General features: G+C 33.4%; 1 protein-coding gene across 2 annotated transcripts in view; it reads right to left on the reverse strand.

Moving 5' to 3' along the window:
- Positions 1–2,468: 2,468 nt before the first annotated feature.
- The window catches only part of LOC115217295, a 35,834-nt gene continuing 25,227 nt past the window's right edge, over positions 2,469–13,075 (reverse strand). For both annotated transcript variants that reach the window (XM_029786942.2, XM_029786949.2), the window contains 2 exons: positions 8,723–8,849; positions 2,469–4,673 (listed from right to left, as the gene is read on the reverse strand). In XM_029786942.2, coding sequence (XP_029642802.1) covers positions 2,538–4,673; positions 8,723–8,849 — 2,263 coding nt within the window. In that variant the 3' untranslated portion in view covers positions 2,469–2,537. The remainder of the gene's footprint in view (positions 4,674–8,722; positions 8,850–13,075) is intronic.

Consider the following 13,075-nt stretch of genomic DNA (forward strand, 5'->3'; position numbering starts at 1 on the left):
AGAAAGAAAGTCGATTATATTGACAAGTTCAAATGGTACTTATTTCATCAACCTTGAAAGCATGAAAGGCAAAGTCAACTTCGGCAGAATTTGAACTCAGAACGAAAAGACAGTTGAAATGCCACTAAACATTTTACCCGGTATGCCAATGATTCAGCCAGCTCACCACCTTATGAAATGCAAATAATAAATAATGATGAAATACTGAGATATATATACACACCCACACACACATATATCTATATATATATATATAAAATTGAAACAAGTCATAAGGAAAAAAAGACCACATGTGGTGTAATTTAAGTGATATATACTAACCCCAAGATTGCGAGTTCGATTGAATAATAATAGTAACATCGAAAAATACCTTAGGAATGAGAACCCAGGTTCAAAATTTCCCCAAGACACCTGATGAAGGCTAGAGAGTATAACAGCCGAAATGTGTTAACAATAAACAAGATGAGGACAAATATCCATCAAATGTAAATAATGTAATGTACATTATATATATATATATCAGCTGTCCTTTGTAGGCCATCTACGGTCAGGGTGGCATACTGCATCTCATGCTTTGAGATGCAGGTAAACATAAAGACTAAGACACTAATCCAACCTGCACCAGGCCAGAACAGTTCACCTAAGAACATTAGCATCAACAGCCAACCCCTAGAAGTTGAATACTTCTCATACATTGGGAGTATTCTTTCAAAGACCACACCCCATGTGAAAAGTACTTGGAGAACCAGATCAGGGTGGTCCACTCCGCCTTCGGTAGACTCAGCCAATGTGTATTCTTCAATCACGCACTGACCATCCAGACAAATATCATGGCCTTCCATGCTTGTGTCCTGTCAACTCTTCTCTACATTTGTGAGACTTGGATGCTGTACCTACCATCACTTCAAGCACTTTGAATGCTTCCTGCAATCCAAGGCACGACAGATCTTCAATATTCGATGGGAAAATCACATTACCAACAATGAGGTTATTCACTGCACCTCACTACCAAGCAAAGCTACTATTCTTCACCACCATCTCCGTTGCACAGGTCACATCCAGCGTATGGAGCCCTCTCATCTCCTAATGATCATGCTTTAGAGGACTTGCAATCAGAACAAGACCCAGAGGAGGCCCGAAATTGTTTTAAAGACCAACTCACACAGACCCTGACTCAAACTAATATCCAGCCATCCTCATGGGAACAGACTGCCATGGATAGGACAGCCAGGAGGACTGCTATCTGCATTGAAACCAGCTCCTTCAAGCAGAACAGACAACAGAATGAGGAGGTAAAACGCTGAAGAGAGGAGCATCTTCAACATCCTCGACCCGCACCAACCATCCTGTGCAAATTCTGCCCACGACTCTTTCACCACCGACTTGGACTCCAAAGTCACATTCGGCACAAACATCTGCCAAGGAGACTGACAAACCCAATGCTCGGATACATGCTGGAGCTGAAGGAAAACCAGTCAGAAAGCAGTTTCTGCTAACATATATAAATACACCTGTAATATTTCTCCAAAATATTTTATGATTGTAATCACCAGAGGAAAGATGAGGGTTCAACAATCAAATAGTGTCTTCAACTTACTTGGGTCTGATTTAACTTCAGTTTATTCAGAACCTCATGCGTTCTCTAAATATTAAAAAAATACTTAACAGGCAATGTTCTGTTATTTGTGCCAATTTATATGGAACAATTTTAGTTTGCATTCCCTTTATTATTTTATCAGGTCTTATACACCAGGAGGGTATAAAAATAGGTCTAATACACAATAAATGTTTTTTTTAGTTTTTATCAATTACTCCTCAAATAAACTTGAGTATTTTTCTTAGGATTCAAAATAGTTAAATAATCATTATATCCAAATCATTTGATAATCAGTATAAATATATAAAATCATACTGAACTGAAGATAATATGTAATATGTATTTTAATGAATCATAGGTGCTCCATGTACATATATACATGTACTCTAGTCATCATAGAATCATGTGAATGGAAAACAAATTTCTACTAGTATATTATTGCAACTAAATTTCCTTGGAAAGCTTGCTACATATTTTTAGCCTTTAAATTAACTTAAGCAATATATGAATTAAGAATTCTCAAAAACACAACAAAACACCAGCAAGAAATTTGAATTCATGGCCATTCTACTGATAGTCCAATATTCTATCAGCTTAAACAGTTTGCTTTCTACATTTTAATAACAGTCTCATACCATGTTGAATCAGTCTGTCAGCAAATATAAAGTAATTAAATGTTGAAGCCAAAATGAAATGTAGGAAGAAAAGTTTTTCTTTGGGTTTTCTTTCTTTTTTTTTTTTTAATTTACTCTGAGAAGAGAGAAGAGACTTTCCATAAAGCTTCTCTCCCAAGTAAATGTAAAATGAACAGCCAATAGAAAATGTGCTTACAGAGTAAATAAGTTTTAAACAAAAGTTAACAAAAATGAGATGCTTTTTTTTTAAGACAAGAACATTTATTTGAATACTGAATACATGAAAATTTGAAAGAGGAATTAAATTATTTCTTCACTTTTTTTGGAGGTACACTGGCTTGTTTAACTTTTGTGACTTTTGGAGTATTTGAAGTTTGCTTGGGTGCTGCTTGCTTCAGTGCTGCTTGATTGGGTGTTTCTTTGCGTGGAGGTTGGACAGCTTTCGCTTTTTTTGATTTGTTTTTTAAGTTGGGCTTCTTTTGAACATTAAAAGGCTTTTTAGCCTGTTCCATCATTTGACGGGCTTTGGCAATATTTGACAACCGTTTTGCATTTGCAAGTATGTTCTTAACATTGTTTTGTAAAGCATTCTGAGCAATTTTCTTGGTAAGAAATTTCAAAAGCATTATTTGGTTGTTATTCGGTGACTGAGTCATGTTCATAAGAGATGATGAAATTCTATTGCTTAATTTGCTGAGTCCCAATCTTTGCACATTTAAAGTTTGTATTGCAGTCATAGATAGATTGCCAGCGAGTTTATTATTTGTTGGTAACCAAGGTTTGGGAACATCTTTTCCAACAGATCTGATGTTGCCAATATTTCTGGCAGTTTCTCTGAGATTCAATTCTCTGTTATATGCATTATTTCCACTGCTTCTTTTGACATTGCCATATGTATTTCCAAACCCATGTGCTAAATCCATTCTGTTAACATTAACATTTTTATTGTCAATTTGGTTAAAAGACATATCGAGTGAGTTTTGGCGAATTGGTTTATTCTGAAAACTAGGTGTTTCATTGAATTCTCTTCCAGACATTGGATGAAAATCTCTATCAAACATTTCTTCTCTTCTTTCCATTTGAAAATTTTTTTCATTTCCTGATGCATACATATATGGCTTGTTATATTGGTCAGGTAAGCGGGAGAATTCCCTGTCATAATTTGGAACTGGGTTTCCCGCACCATATTCTTGATTAAAACCAGTACGCTCTTTCGGTGCAGCAGTGATATCACGAGAATTATACATTGATGAAGGATTAAAACCAGCTCTGTTTTGAACATTATCGTATTCATAAACAGTTCTTGAATGATAATTATCATTAGACTCAGTTAAATCAAAACCTCTATTATTACGACTATAAGTAAAATCATCCATTTTCTCATCTGTCGCTGAGTCAAAATTTTTTCTGAAATACCTTGAGTCATAAGTGTTTGTATCTGTTGAAAGCATGCGATCCCTTGCAGGGTTACAATCCAAATCATAAGACCTCTGACTATAACCAGGCTTTGAATGATGAAAACTGTTATCTTGGTCATCCATAGAATTATATCTACCATCATCATTCATTGAAGATCTTTGATTGTGAGAATATAATCCTCTTTCATTATGATTAGCATCAGAATTAATCCGATTACAAACATTTATTTCTCTTTCATAATCATCTGGAACATAGCGCCTATCATAATAGCTGGAATTTGAATTTATGTGCTTAGCACCCATGTTTGAAATCTGTTTTGATTCCACCAAATTTACGCTTGACTTGGAAAAATTAGGATTGGAAAAATGGCGATCATAGTCTCTTTTGTTGTCAGAATGTTTACCATAATTGTAGCCTTTATAATCATAAGGATCTTGGCTCATATTTGTGCAGGAATCACTAAGATTTTTACGAACATTCTCACTGTGTGATAATTGGTCATCTCTCCTTACAAAATTGCCATCATTATAATTTCTATAATAATCTGACATTTCATTCATGTTTCCTGTCATTTGGTTAGAAGTATTAACTCCTTTCTGATAATATTGCCATTTTGCAGATTTTAATTCAGGTATATCTGATTTCGGAACAATGCGATATTTACCACCACGTCCACCATTCTTTAGGAGATATTTTACGATATCAGAATAGTCTTCACCAGTATGTAAAGAGAAGTAATGTCCATCTTTGTATCTTTTTTTCCGCATGAGTAAATTTTTCTTCTCACCAATTTTTTTAATCAATACAACTTGGTCACCAAAAAACCCAGGGCCAAATAAGAGTTCATTATTCAATACACTCCATGAATAGCTGTCAATCAGGTTTTCTATTACTGTAGCAAAGGGACCATCATCTGCGTATTCATCACCGGAATAAGAATTCCTTCTTCTTTTAACTTCACCAACAAGATACATTACATTTGAATAGGGAATACAGATTTCACTTTCAACTTCTGAAGCAACCTGATGTATAAAAAATATAATATACACACACATTTAAATATAAGTAGCATAGAAAAATAGACATTAAAATAATAATAATAATAATAATGACGATTATGAGGAGGAGGATATGAATATTTGAAAGGTAACCTCTTTTGTCTCAATGATCATAGAAAATTTTCTATATTCCTATTGAGTTTAATATCTTAGGGAAAAACTACACGCTGCAAAAATGCTTTATGTGGTGAAATCTATAACCAGCTGTCATCCAACATATGGCCAGGGAAAACTGGGAAGCAGTTCATTCATATGTATACATAAGGCCTCATAATTCATAGACTCAAAATCTAGAAAAGTGTTCATTATATATTATACACATATATAAAAACTATACATCAAGTACAGGAACACTGCATAGAATTGAAAGAGAGCATCACTTCATGCAGAAGAATGTTGCAACATGTAGACAAATCAAAGGACACTGTAGATGGAGTAGTTATTTCAAAGATTCCTAAAGATGAAAGGACAAGTTTTCAAGGAGCTGCATAATCACCCCAACAGATTTGACAAAACAATTGTCTTTTGGCTTATTCTTAAGTTCATGTATACATTAACCCTGCAACTAAGATAACAACAAAAAGCACTCCTCAATCAAAAGACACACCAGTGTCAAGAAATCATAAAGAGTTTGACAAAGCATTCTTGATACACTTCATTAAGAAATTAAAGTAAACTTTTTAAAAGTAGAAGAGAGCTGAAATTATATAGATATATATTTGCTTTCACTTCACAAAGCAATAAAGATGTATCATTAAATTAAAGAATATCCTGAAAGCATCCATTGCTTTGCTTCCCAATGATAAAATGTTTTTGCATTGTAGTAAAGCTTTATTGAGTATTTGCATTCTTTAAAACTGCAACCACTTCAGTTTATATATCTCCAAACATGTCATGAGATACACCAACTATTCAAACATATCAAGAAATGAAATAGCTGACAATGAATTCTGAGGGAGGAAATTAATATACTTTATAAATCCTATGTTAAAAGTCCCAAATTGTACAGAAATCAAATAAAAAAGATATCAACAATGTATAGTAACATCTACACCACTCAACTTTTAAAACATCATTTGAAAATGACTGATTTGATGTTTAACTAAGTCATTGACATAAAAAATGTTATCCTTATAAATAGTATAAATATGTTTAAAAAGAAAATACACATTAAAATATAAATGACTTGTCAGTGTTAATGAATAACACATGCTAGAACATAGACTAAGCAAACTAGAGAGCTACAAACCAGACAGAATGCAATGAAAGAGTGTTAAGTGTAAGTAACAGTAAGAGATATGCAACAAACTTGGAAAGGATTGCAAAAATGGAATGAGCAAATGCATACCCTTTTAATTCCAGCCTATTGGTGATACAGAAATTTGAATATCTAAAGAAAACAAAGTTCTAAGTCATAATGATGAGAGAGTATAAAGTATTATAAATTATGAGCTATTAGAGAGAAGTTTGAAAATTATACAGATGGAATAGTTTTCAGTGGCAATGATAAATACTGAATGGAATAGAGACAGAGTCTAACACAATGCAACTAACAGGTGCTAGCTACAAAAAACAATCAGGAGTTAAGTACAGCAATTAAGGATATGAAAACAAAGAAAGCTTTAACCCTTCATGAGTGGTCAGTGAGATACCAAAGAGAATAAATTGACATATATCACATCTATCACTCCAAGATTGAATGTATCAAGTTATGAAGATATAAGAAATATAGCAAAACTAGCATTATGACCCAGCATTGCCGGGTCATAGTGCTAGTTTGATATAAATTTGTTAAATTAAAAATTTGGGTTAATAAAACATACAATGACATATAAAATGTCGAATTAAAATTCCAGAGAAAAATACATAGAAGATAAACATACAAATTTACAAAAATACATAAAAGTTCATCTACGGGCTGTTTCGGAGGTGCACCAATTAATATGAAACATATCATATATTTAAAATTGACACTCCCCTCGTCAGGATGTTTTTTACACACAACACATAGTACACGGAAACAAATCCACATTTACATACCGGCTATATGCGAAAGACCAGACATTATGTACTCCCCAAAATTTTCATAGATACTGAATGCTACTTTATAAGCATATAATTCAATCTAGCAGCTATAGTAAATGGTATGCGCACAGCTCCATCTGGACTAATTCACTTCTGCACCCAATTAAATTTTTCATCTTTTAATTTCTCCCATTCATGCAAAGCCACATATTCGAGTTCAAGTCCTTGATACATTTTATACTAATTGCTATTTTTTCTTTTAATTGTTATATTACGATTTAATTACCATTTTAATAAAATAAAATATATTTAATTACTACTTACTATATTTAATTCAATTGTTATTATTACCTCTAACTTTTATTGCAATTTTTATTTCTAAATTTCTTATGGAACGTCGAGTGGATCTTATGCGTACAATATATTTTTATATGATGTTTATATATTACTATATATTTCTAAATGTCGGGCTTTATGTCTGTTCTGTAGATATAAATGAATATATGAATATATGTATGTGTTTGATCTTTCTGTGGATTTTGTAGTGCTCTTGTAGTTGCTGCTCGCATTGCCTCCCCTCGGATTAAAAAGTGTATACAGCTCATTGGAACACTACTATTCCAGTCTGTTATATATTTTGAGCGTTGTTGTCACTAACAATCTCAAGATATAACTTTATATTTTGTAATATATATATATATATATACATCCATATACAATAGAGAGATATTTTTGTTTCACTTTTAACACGTAATACTGAAATAGTGGAGAAGATATGATATTGCTGTGGGCTCGCTCTAGGCAAGAAGTTAAACATTTTTTTTTGCCCATGACACTACATGGACTCTAAGTAAGGCATGTGCAAAATTTGAATGAAATTGGTTGTGTAGTTCTCAAGTTTTGGGGAAACACACAGACAGACACACATTCTCAGTTTTATATATAGAGAGATTAACACAAGATAATTAGTTGGGTTGGATTAGATGAAATAAAACTCAGTTAAGAGCAAATGGTTTTGCATTTAGTGCTCTAAAGAAAGTTGAGTGTAGTAGAATGATTTTTTAAAATCATTTAGTCTATCTTAATGATTATACTGAAAGCCAAGTTAAGGAACACTTAGACACTTGGTAATAAAGGATTTGAACAGTTCTAAACTAAATATCAAGTTCTTATTGCAAAACCATCATCATTTTTATGTCTGTCTTTTCCATGCTGACAAAGCTTCTCGAGAGATCCTATGGCCAAATGCCATTCCTGACATTCGCCACTGGTGGACAAACATGCATATATGAGCTTTTGTACAGTTTCCACACTACCTAATTTCACTTACAAAGCATGGCCAGCATGATGATAGAAGATACTTGCCCAAGGGACCTTACAATGAGATTGCCCCTAAAACCACATGGCTTTGAAGTGTTAACTACATAGCCATGCTTGTTCCTTTAATAAATTTACAAAAATGTTGGAAGAGCAAAAATTGTTATTCAATCTAACTAAGCAGAAACAAAGAAATCAGTGTAAACAACAGGTATAATAAAGAGACAATGGAAAACTGACAAGGTACTATAAAATTATGAGCAGATATGCATTCAATTAGCAGAAGAATCAACTCCGGAATATTCAGAAGACTAGTTACCAAAGAAAATAGACTGACACTCAAGTGAAATAAATGTATGCTGGTGATGGATGTAAGGACAATAGCTCGAAAAAAAATAGATCTTAGAACTTCTTCACAAATGTGATCTTGTACTGCAAATTTATATGCTAGAACAGGGAGATGTCAAATTTTGAAATTACTACAAAACAAAAAAAAAATCGACAGCTCATTATAGATATCCATTGGCACATACAATGAACAGCATTAATTTGAGCATTTGATGAAAAGAGATGATGATTTGGTAGGTTGAATTGAAATAGTATCTATTTCAAGTGAATTTCTCTGATTAGAAAAATGAACATTAAAAACTAGTAATAACAGAATTTATTACCTGAAGGATGACATTATTTTTGTAAAAATACTTGAAGAGTGCATCACAAGCAGCATGTTTCTTAGCATCAGGTTTTGTGGTACCACGTCCGGTTCCCACAAGTTTTTCCTGTACATATACACTCATCCTGAAAATGAAATAAATAATACAAGTAGAAATAAATATAATATGGAGTATGTGATGTAATCAATAAATTATTTTTATAGTAACAAGCCAAAACTATTAAAGAAAATATTTTTCAAGAGTATGCAATAGTTGGGCAAAATTTAGGCAGATATAGATGCTATGAAAACTTTAGACACTAGACAGACTATGTTACTGGATGAATAAATATTACCATAGCTATGTGGAATTAGTGCTTTGCATTAACTCACTGAAAAGCAGAGTTAAATAAGTAATAACCTATGACATGGAGGGTTATATATAAGGCTTGCAAATTGCATTAAAATTTATAGACCTTGCCTTGAAATGTGGGTTGAGTGAACTCAGAGACAATAAGTAAAGGAAGTTTATTAAAGTTAAAAATAGGACAACAGGGTATGGAGTAGCTTGTATAAAAGCAGCTTTCTTTTGACAAATATCCATTCTAGATCCTGATGGCGACTATTGTGGAGTTAGACAAGGTGAACTTAGCCACTTTATGATATTCCTGATTCTTTGAAATTCATTAGAAGTAATTAGGTACACAGTACATAACTTTGGCATTGTATAACAAATATCATCACTATCATCATTAATTTCAATTTTCCTTTCCAAGCTTGCATGGGCTGGACAGGTCATCATGATCCATGTCTATTCATTCCTCTCCTAGACAGATTGAGGACCACATCACACTTGGACATTCCATTTTTGACACAGCTCATACATTGGATGCCCTTCCTAAATTCAACCACTTTACAAACTATACTGGATGCACAGCACTAGAGATTTCTCTTGTCTTTGGCAAGACTAAGTCATCTCTACCCTATGTTGCTTCTATTCATTCAAAGTAACAATTTAGAGTGTTAAAGGAGAGAGCCAGGGCAAGAGAGTAAAGAGAACCAGAGTAATAGAAATAAGGAGATTAAAAAAAAGGGAATAATGGAGGAGATAATGATACAATATCTCTATACATCAGTTGCTGGTATGGAGACTGAATAGAAAAACAGTATTTGTAGCTAGATGGGGAGGAAGAGAGAATGATAGGAAGAATACACAATGGTGGAAGAAGTAATAAAAGTGTGAATAATGTATTGCTATATAATGTGTAGTGCAGTGTTAGAATGTCAGCACACTCTGTACATATTCTCTGTTATATAGCCTGATGAAGTTTTAGTATGCTTGATATCATAAGAATAATCAAAACTTTGGTTTTAAACAAAAGGGTGTGTGTGTATGTGTGTGGTTAAGAAGCTTACTTCCCAACCATGTGGTCATGGGTTCCGTCCTACTGCACAGCACCTTGGGCAAGTGCCTTCTACTATAACCCAAAGCCTTGTTAGAGGATTTAATACATGGAAACTGAAAGAAGCCCATTGTGTGTGCATGTGTATTATGTATATATATATATATATATATACATACATGTTCATATGTATGTACCCTTGCCTAGGCATCATGTGATGGTTGTATATGATTATCTAACAAGCAAGATGATTAGTTTTTATTTTCTCAAGAAAAACATATCTAACTATGGGAAAATATTACCTTGCTTGAAAGCATGTGAAGGTAGGTGACAAGAAGGGCATCTAAACATAGAAAATTGGTCTCAATAAATTCCGTCTGCCCCATGCAACAGTGAACATTAGGTGACAATGATGATCATAATATATACATATATCAAAATTAATTGAACAATGCCACAGTATGTAATGTACAAGTCAAAATGTTTTCTTTCCATGAACAAAGGTTCCTTAAAGGTACATTCTGTTAATATTTGAGTTTTATTTTTTAACCCTTCAGCATTCACATTATTTTGTCAAAAGTAATGCTTATTCATTCACATTGTTTTGAATTAATTACACATTATCTTGTAGCTTTGAGATTTTGATGAGGTAACTTTTTTTAGAATGATATTGTAGGGGTGGTATGAGAAACCAGATCTGGCCAGCTTGAACATAAAACAGGTACAATATTTCAGCCAGATATGGCTGGTTTAAATGCTAAAGGGTTAAGATTATAATTTTATCGGTACATTTTTGTTGTTTGATGCAAAAAACCCCATGAAAATTGAATAAAACAGAGAATCATAAAAGCATGCTCTTTCACAACCTCTCTCATTCAAATTTGACGCACACAAACAACACACTGTAATCAAGCGGCAACATGCTATGTCAAAGACCTGTCCAACACATGGAAGTATAGAATAACTGATGTAGAAATAGTGGGCGACGGAGGTTGGAATGTACATTTATTTGATCTACCATCACCCTTTATCACATCACACCAGTAGTATAATGAGGGAAAACACTGGGTTTGACTATATTCAATCTCCCCAACCTTAACTTTTTTATATCAACAGTCATCACTCACTCTCTCTTTATCACCACCCATCTTTACTACTATAAACCGTGGATTTTTTTTTTTTTACTTGCTGGATGTGGAGGAAGGAACAGTACTCAAAATTTTACAAACACTCCTAGATTAGTAAGACTGATACTACTAATGCTCCTCTTGAACTTTTCGAAAGTCAACAACTACTGGAAAAATTTGACTAAGAAAGGAGTTGCTAGAGGGCTAACATTTGAGATGGAAGGATTGGAAATAGTGATTTGTGCAGGATCTATCCCATAACAATTATTTTGGATGTATACACCTAAAGAAAAGAGTACATAATTCATTCTCTTGAAAACAAAATATGATTGTTCAGTTGTGCTTGCATTAGCTTTGATTTTAACATAAAGCAATCTTCAAAGAGGGAAAGAGAGAGAGAGAGCATGTTCAGTTTATACTGAATGACATAATAGTCCAGTGGCTGACTACATTATCTTTCTAACTTGAGCTTTAACACAAAGCTATACTATTTATATACATGGTGCATAAGATATTTGAGAACATACCTTTTTCAGGTCATTGCTGCATTTTTTGCTAACTCTGTATAATCTTTGTTTCAGAAAATAATAATGGTAGACCCTCAGCTTAATCAAGAAAGGAAGTGGATGTTGTTATAAAGGCTGAGCATAGTGATTTAGAAATATCTCAATTTTTAAAAGTTGCCAGATGTTTCATCTACAAAGTTCGTAAGGAGCTAGAGACTGAAGATGGAAATGTATCACCAGTATCAAAGCATAAAAAGCATTCTAAACACTCTGAAATCATCAGAACACTTGAATTTATCCAGCAAGATCAACAGACCAGAAAGTCCATGAGGTCAATTGCAAAAGATTTCTCTGTGTCAGAAGGACAATCAGAAATGTTGTCCACGGAGACATCAGATATGTTTTATATGATGAGGAAAGGTCAATTTATCATAAAAAGCAAAAGGAAATCACTACAACAGATCTAAAAGGCTCTTAAACAAACTGAAAATTCCAGTAGATTTGATTTGGTTTTTCTCAAGAAAAACGCCAACCAAGATCAAAAAGTTAACAGAAGAAATGACAGATAGTTGTGTAGACCCTTCTGAACTTCCAAGTGTTATGCATACCTAATTTCCTGCAACTGTCATGGTTTTATTGGTTGTCAGCAATGAAGGACATGTAATACCTCCTTACTTCTTTCTACAAGGCCTTATAGTTAACTCTGCTGCCTACATTGAGGTCCTGAAAATAATTGTTAAGCCCTGGATAGACAGTGTATGCAATGGAAGGCCATATGTATTTCAGTAAGACTCTGTACTATCACACATGGCTCTAGTAACACAAGAATGGATGGCTGAAAATTTTCATGATCACACAGCCCCTAACATTTGGCCTCTTAATTCCCCAGATTTCAATCTAGTGGACTATATGTGCAGCATTGTTAAGAGAGAGGTCAATGAGCACACCCATAACACCAAAGATTCTTTGAAAGCAGCCATAGTCAGAGTAATGTCCAAAATGAACCAGGACCACTTGATTCGAGCATGTAGATGATTTAGATCTCATATAGAAGCAGATGTTGAAGCTGAAGATGGCTTTATTGAATAACATTATAGAAAAGAAGGTTTATTATCCTCATAGCATTTTTTGATAAATAAAGTTATGTTATTTTATGTTTTTTTATACACATAAATCTGTCCTCAAATATCTTACGCACCGTCTGTCTGTATGTATATATATACATACACACACAAATACCAAATCCCATTTCTTCAACATAATGCAATGTCTATCATTATTTATGGCTTTGAATTATAGTAAATGTTTCTCCAAACTGAAATTTTTCCATTTCTAT

This window comes from Octopus sinensis, linkage group LG1 (genome assembly GCF_006345805.1).
Source record: "Octopus sinensis linkage group LG1, ASM634580v1, whole genome shotgun sequence".
NCBI lineage: Eukaryota > Metazoa > Mollusca > Cephalopoda > Octopoda > Octopodidae > Octopus > Octopus sinensis.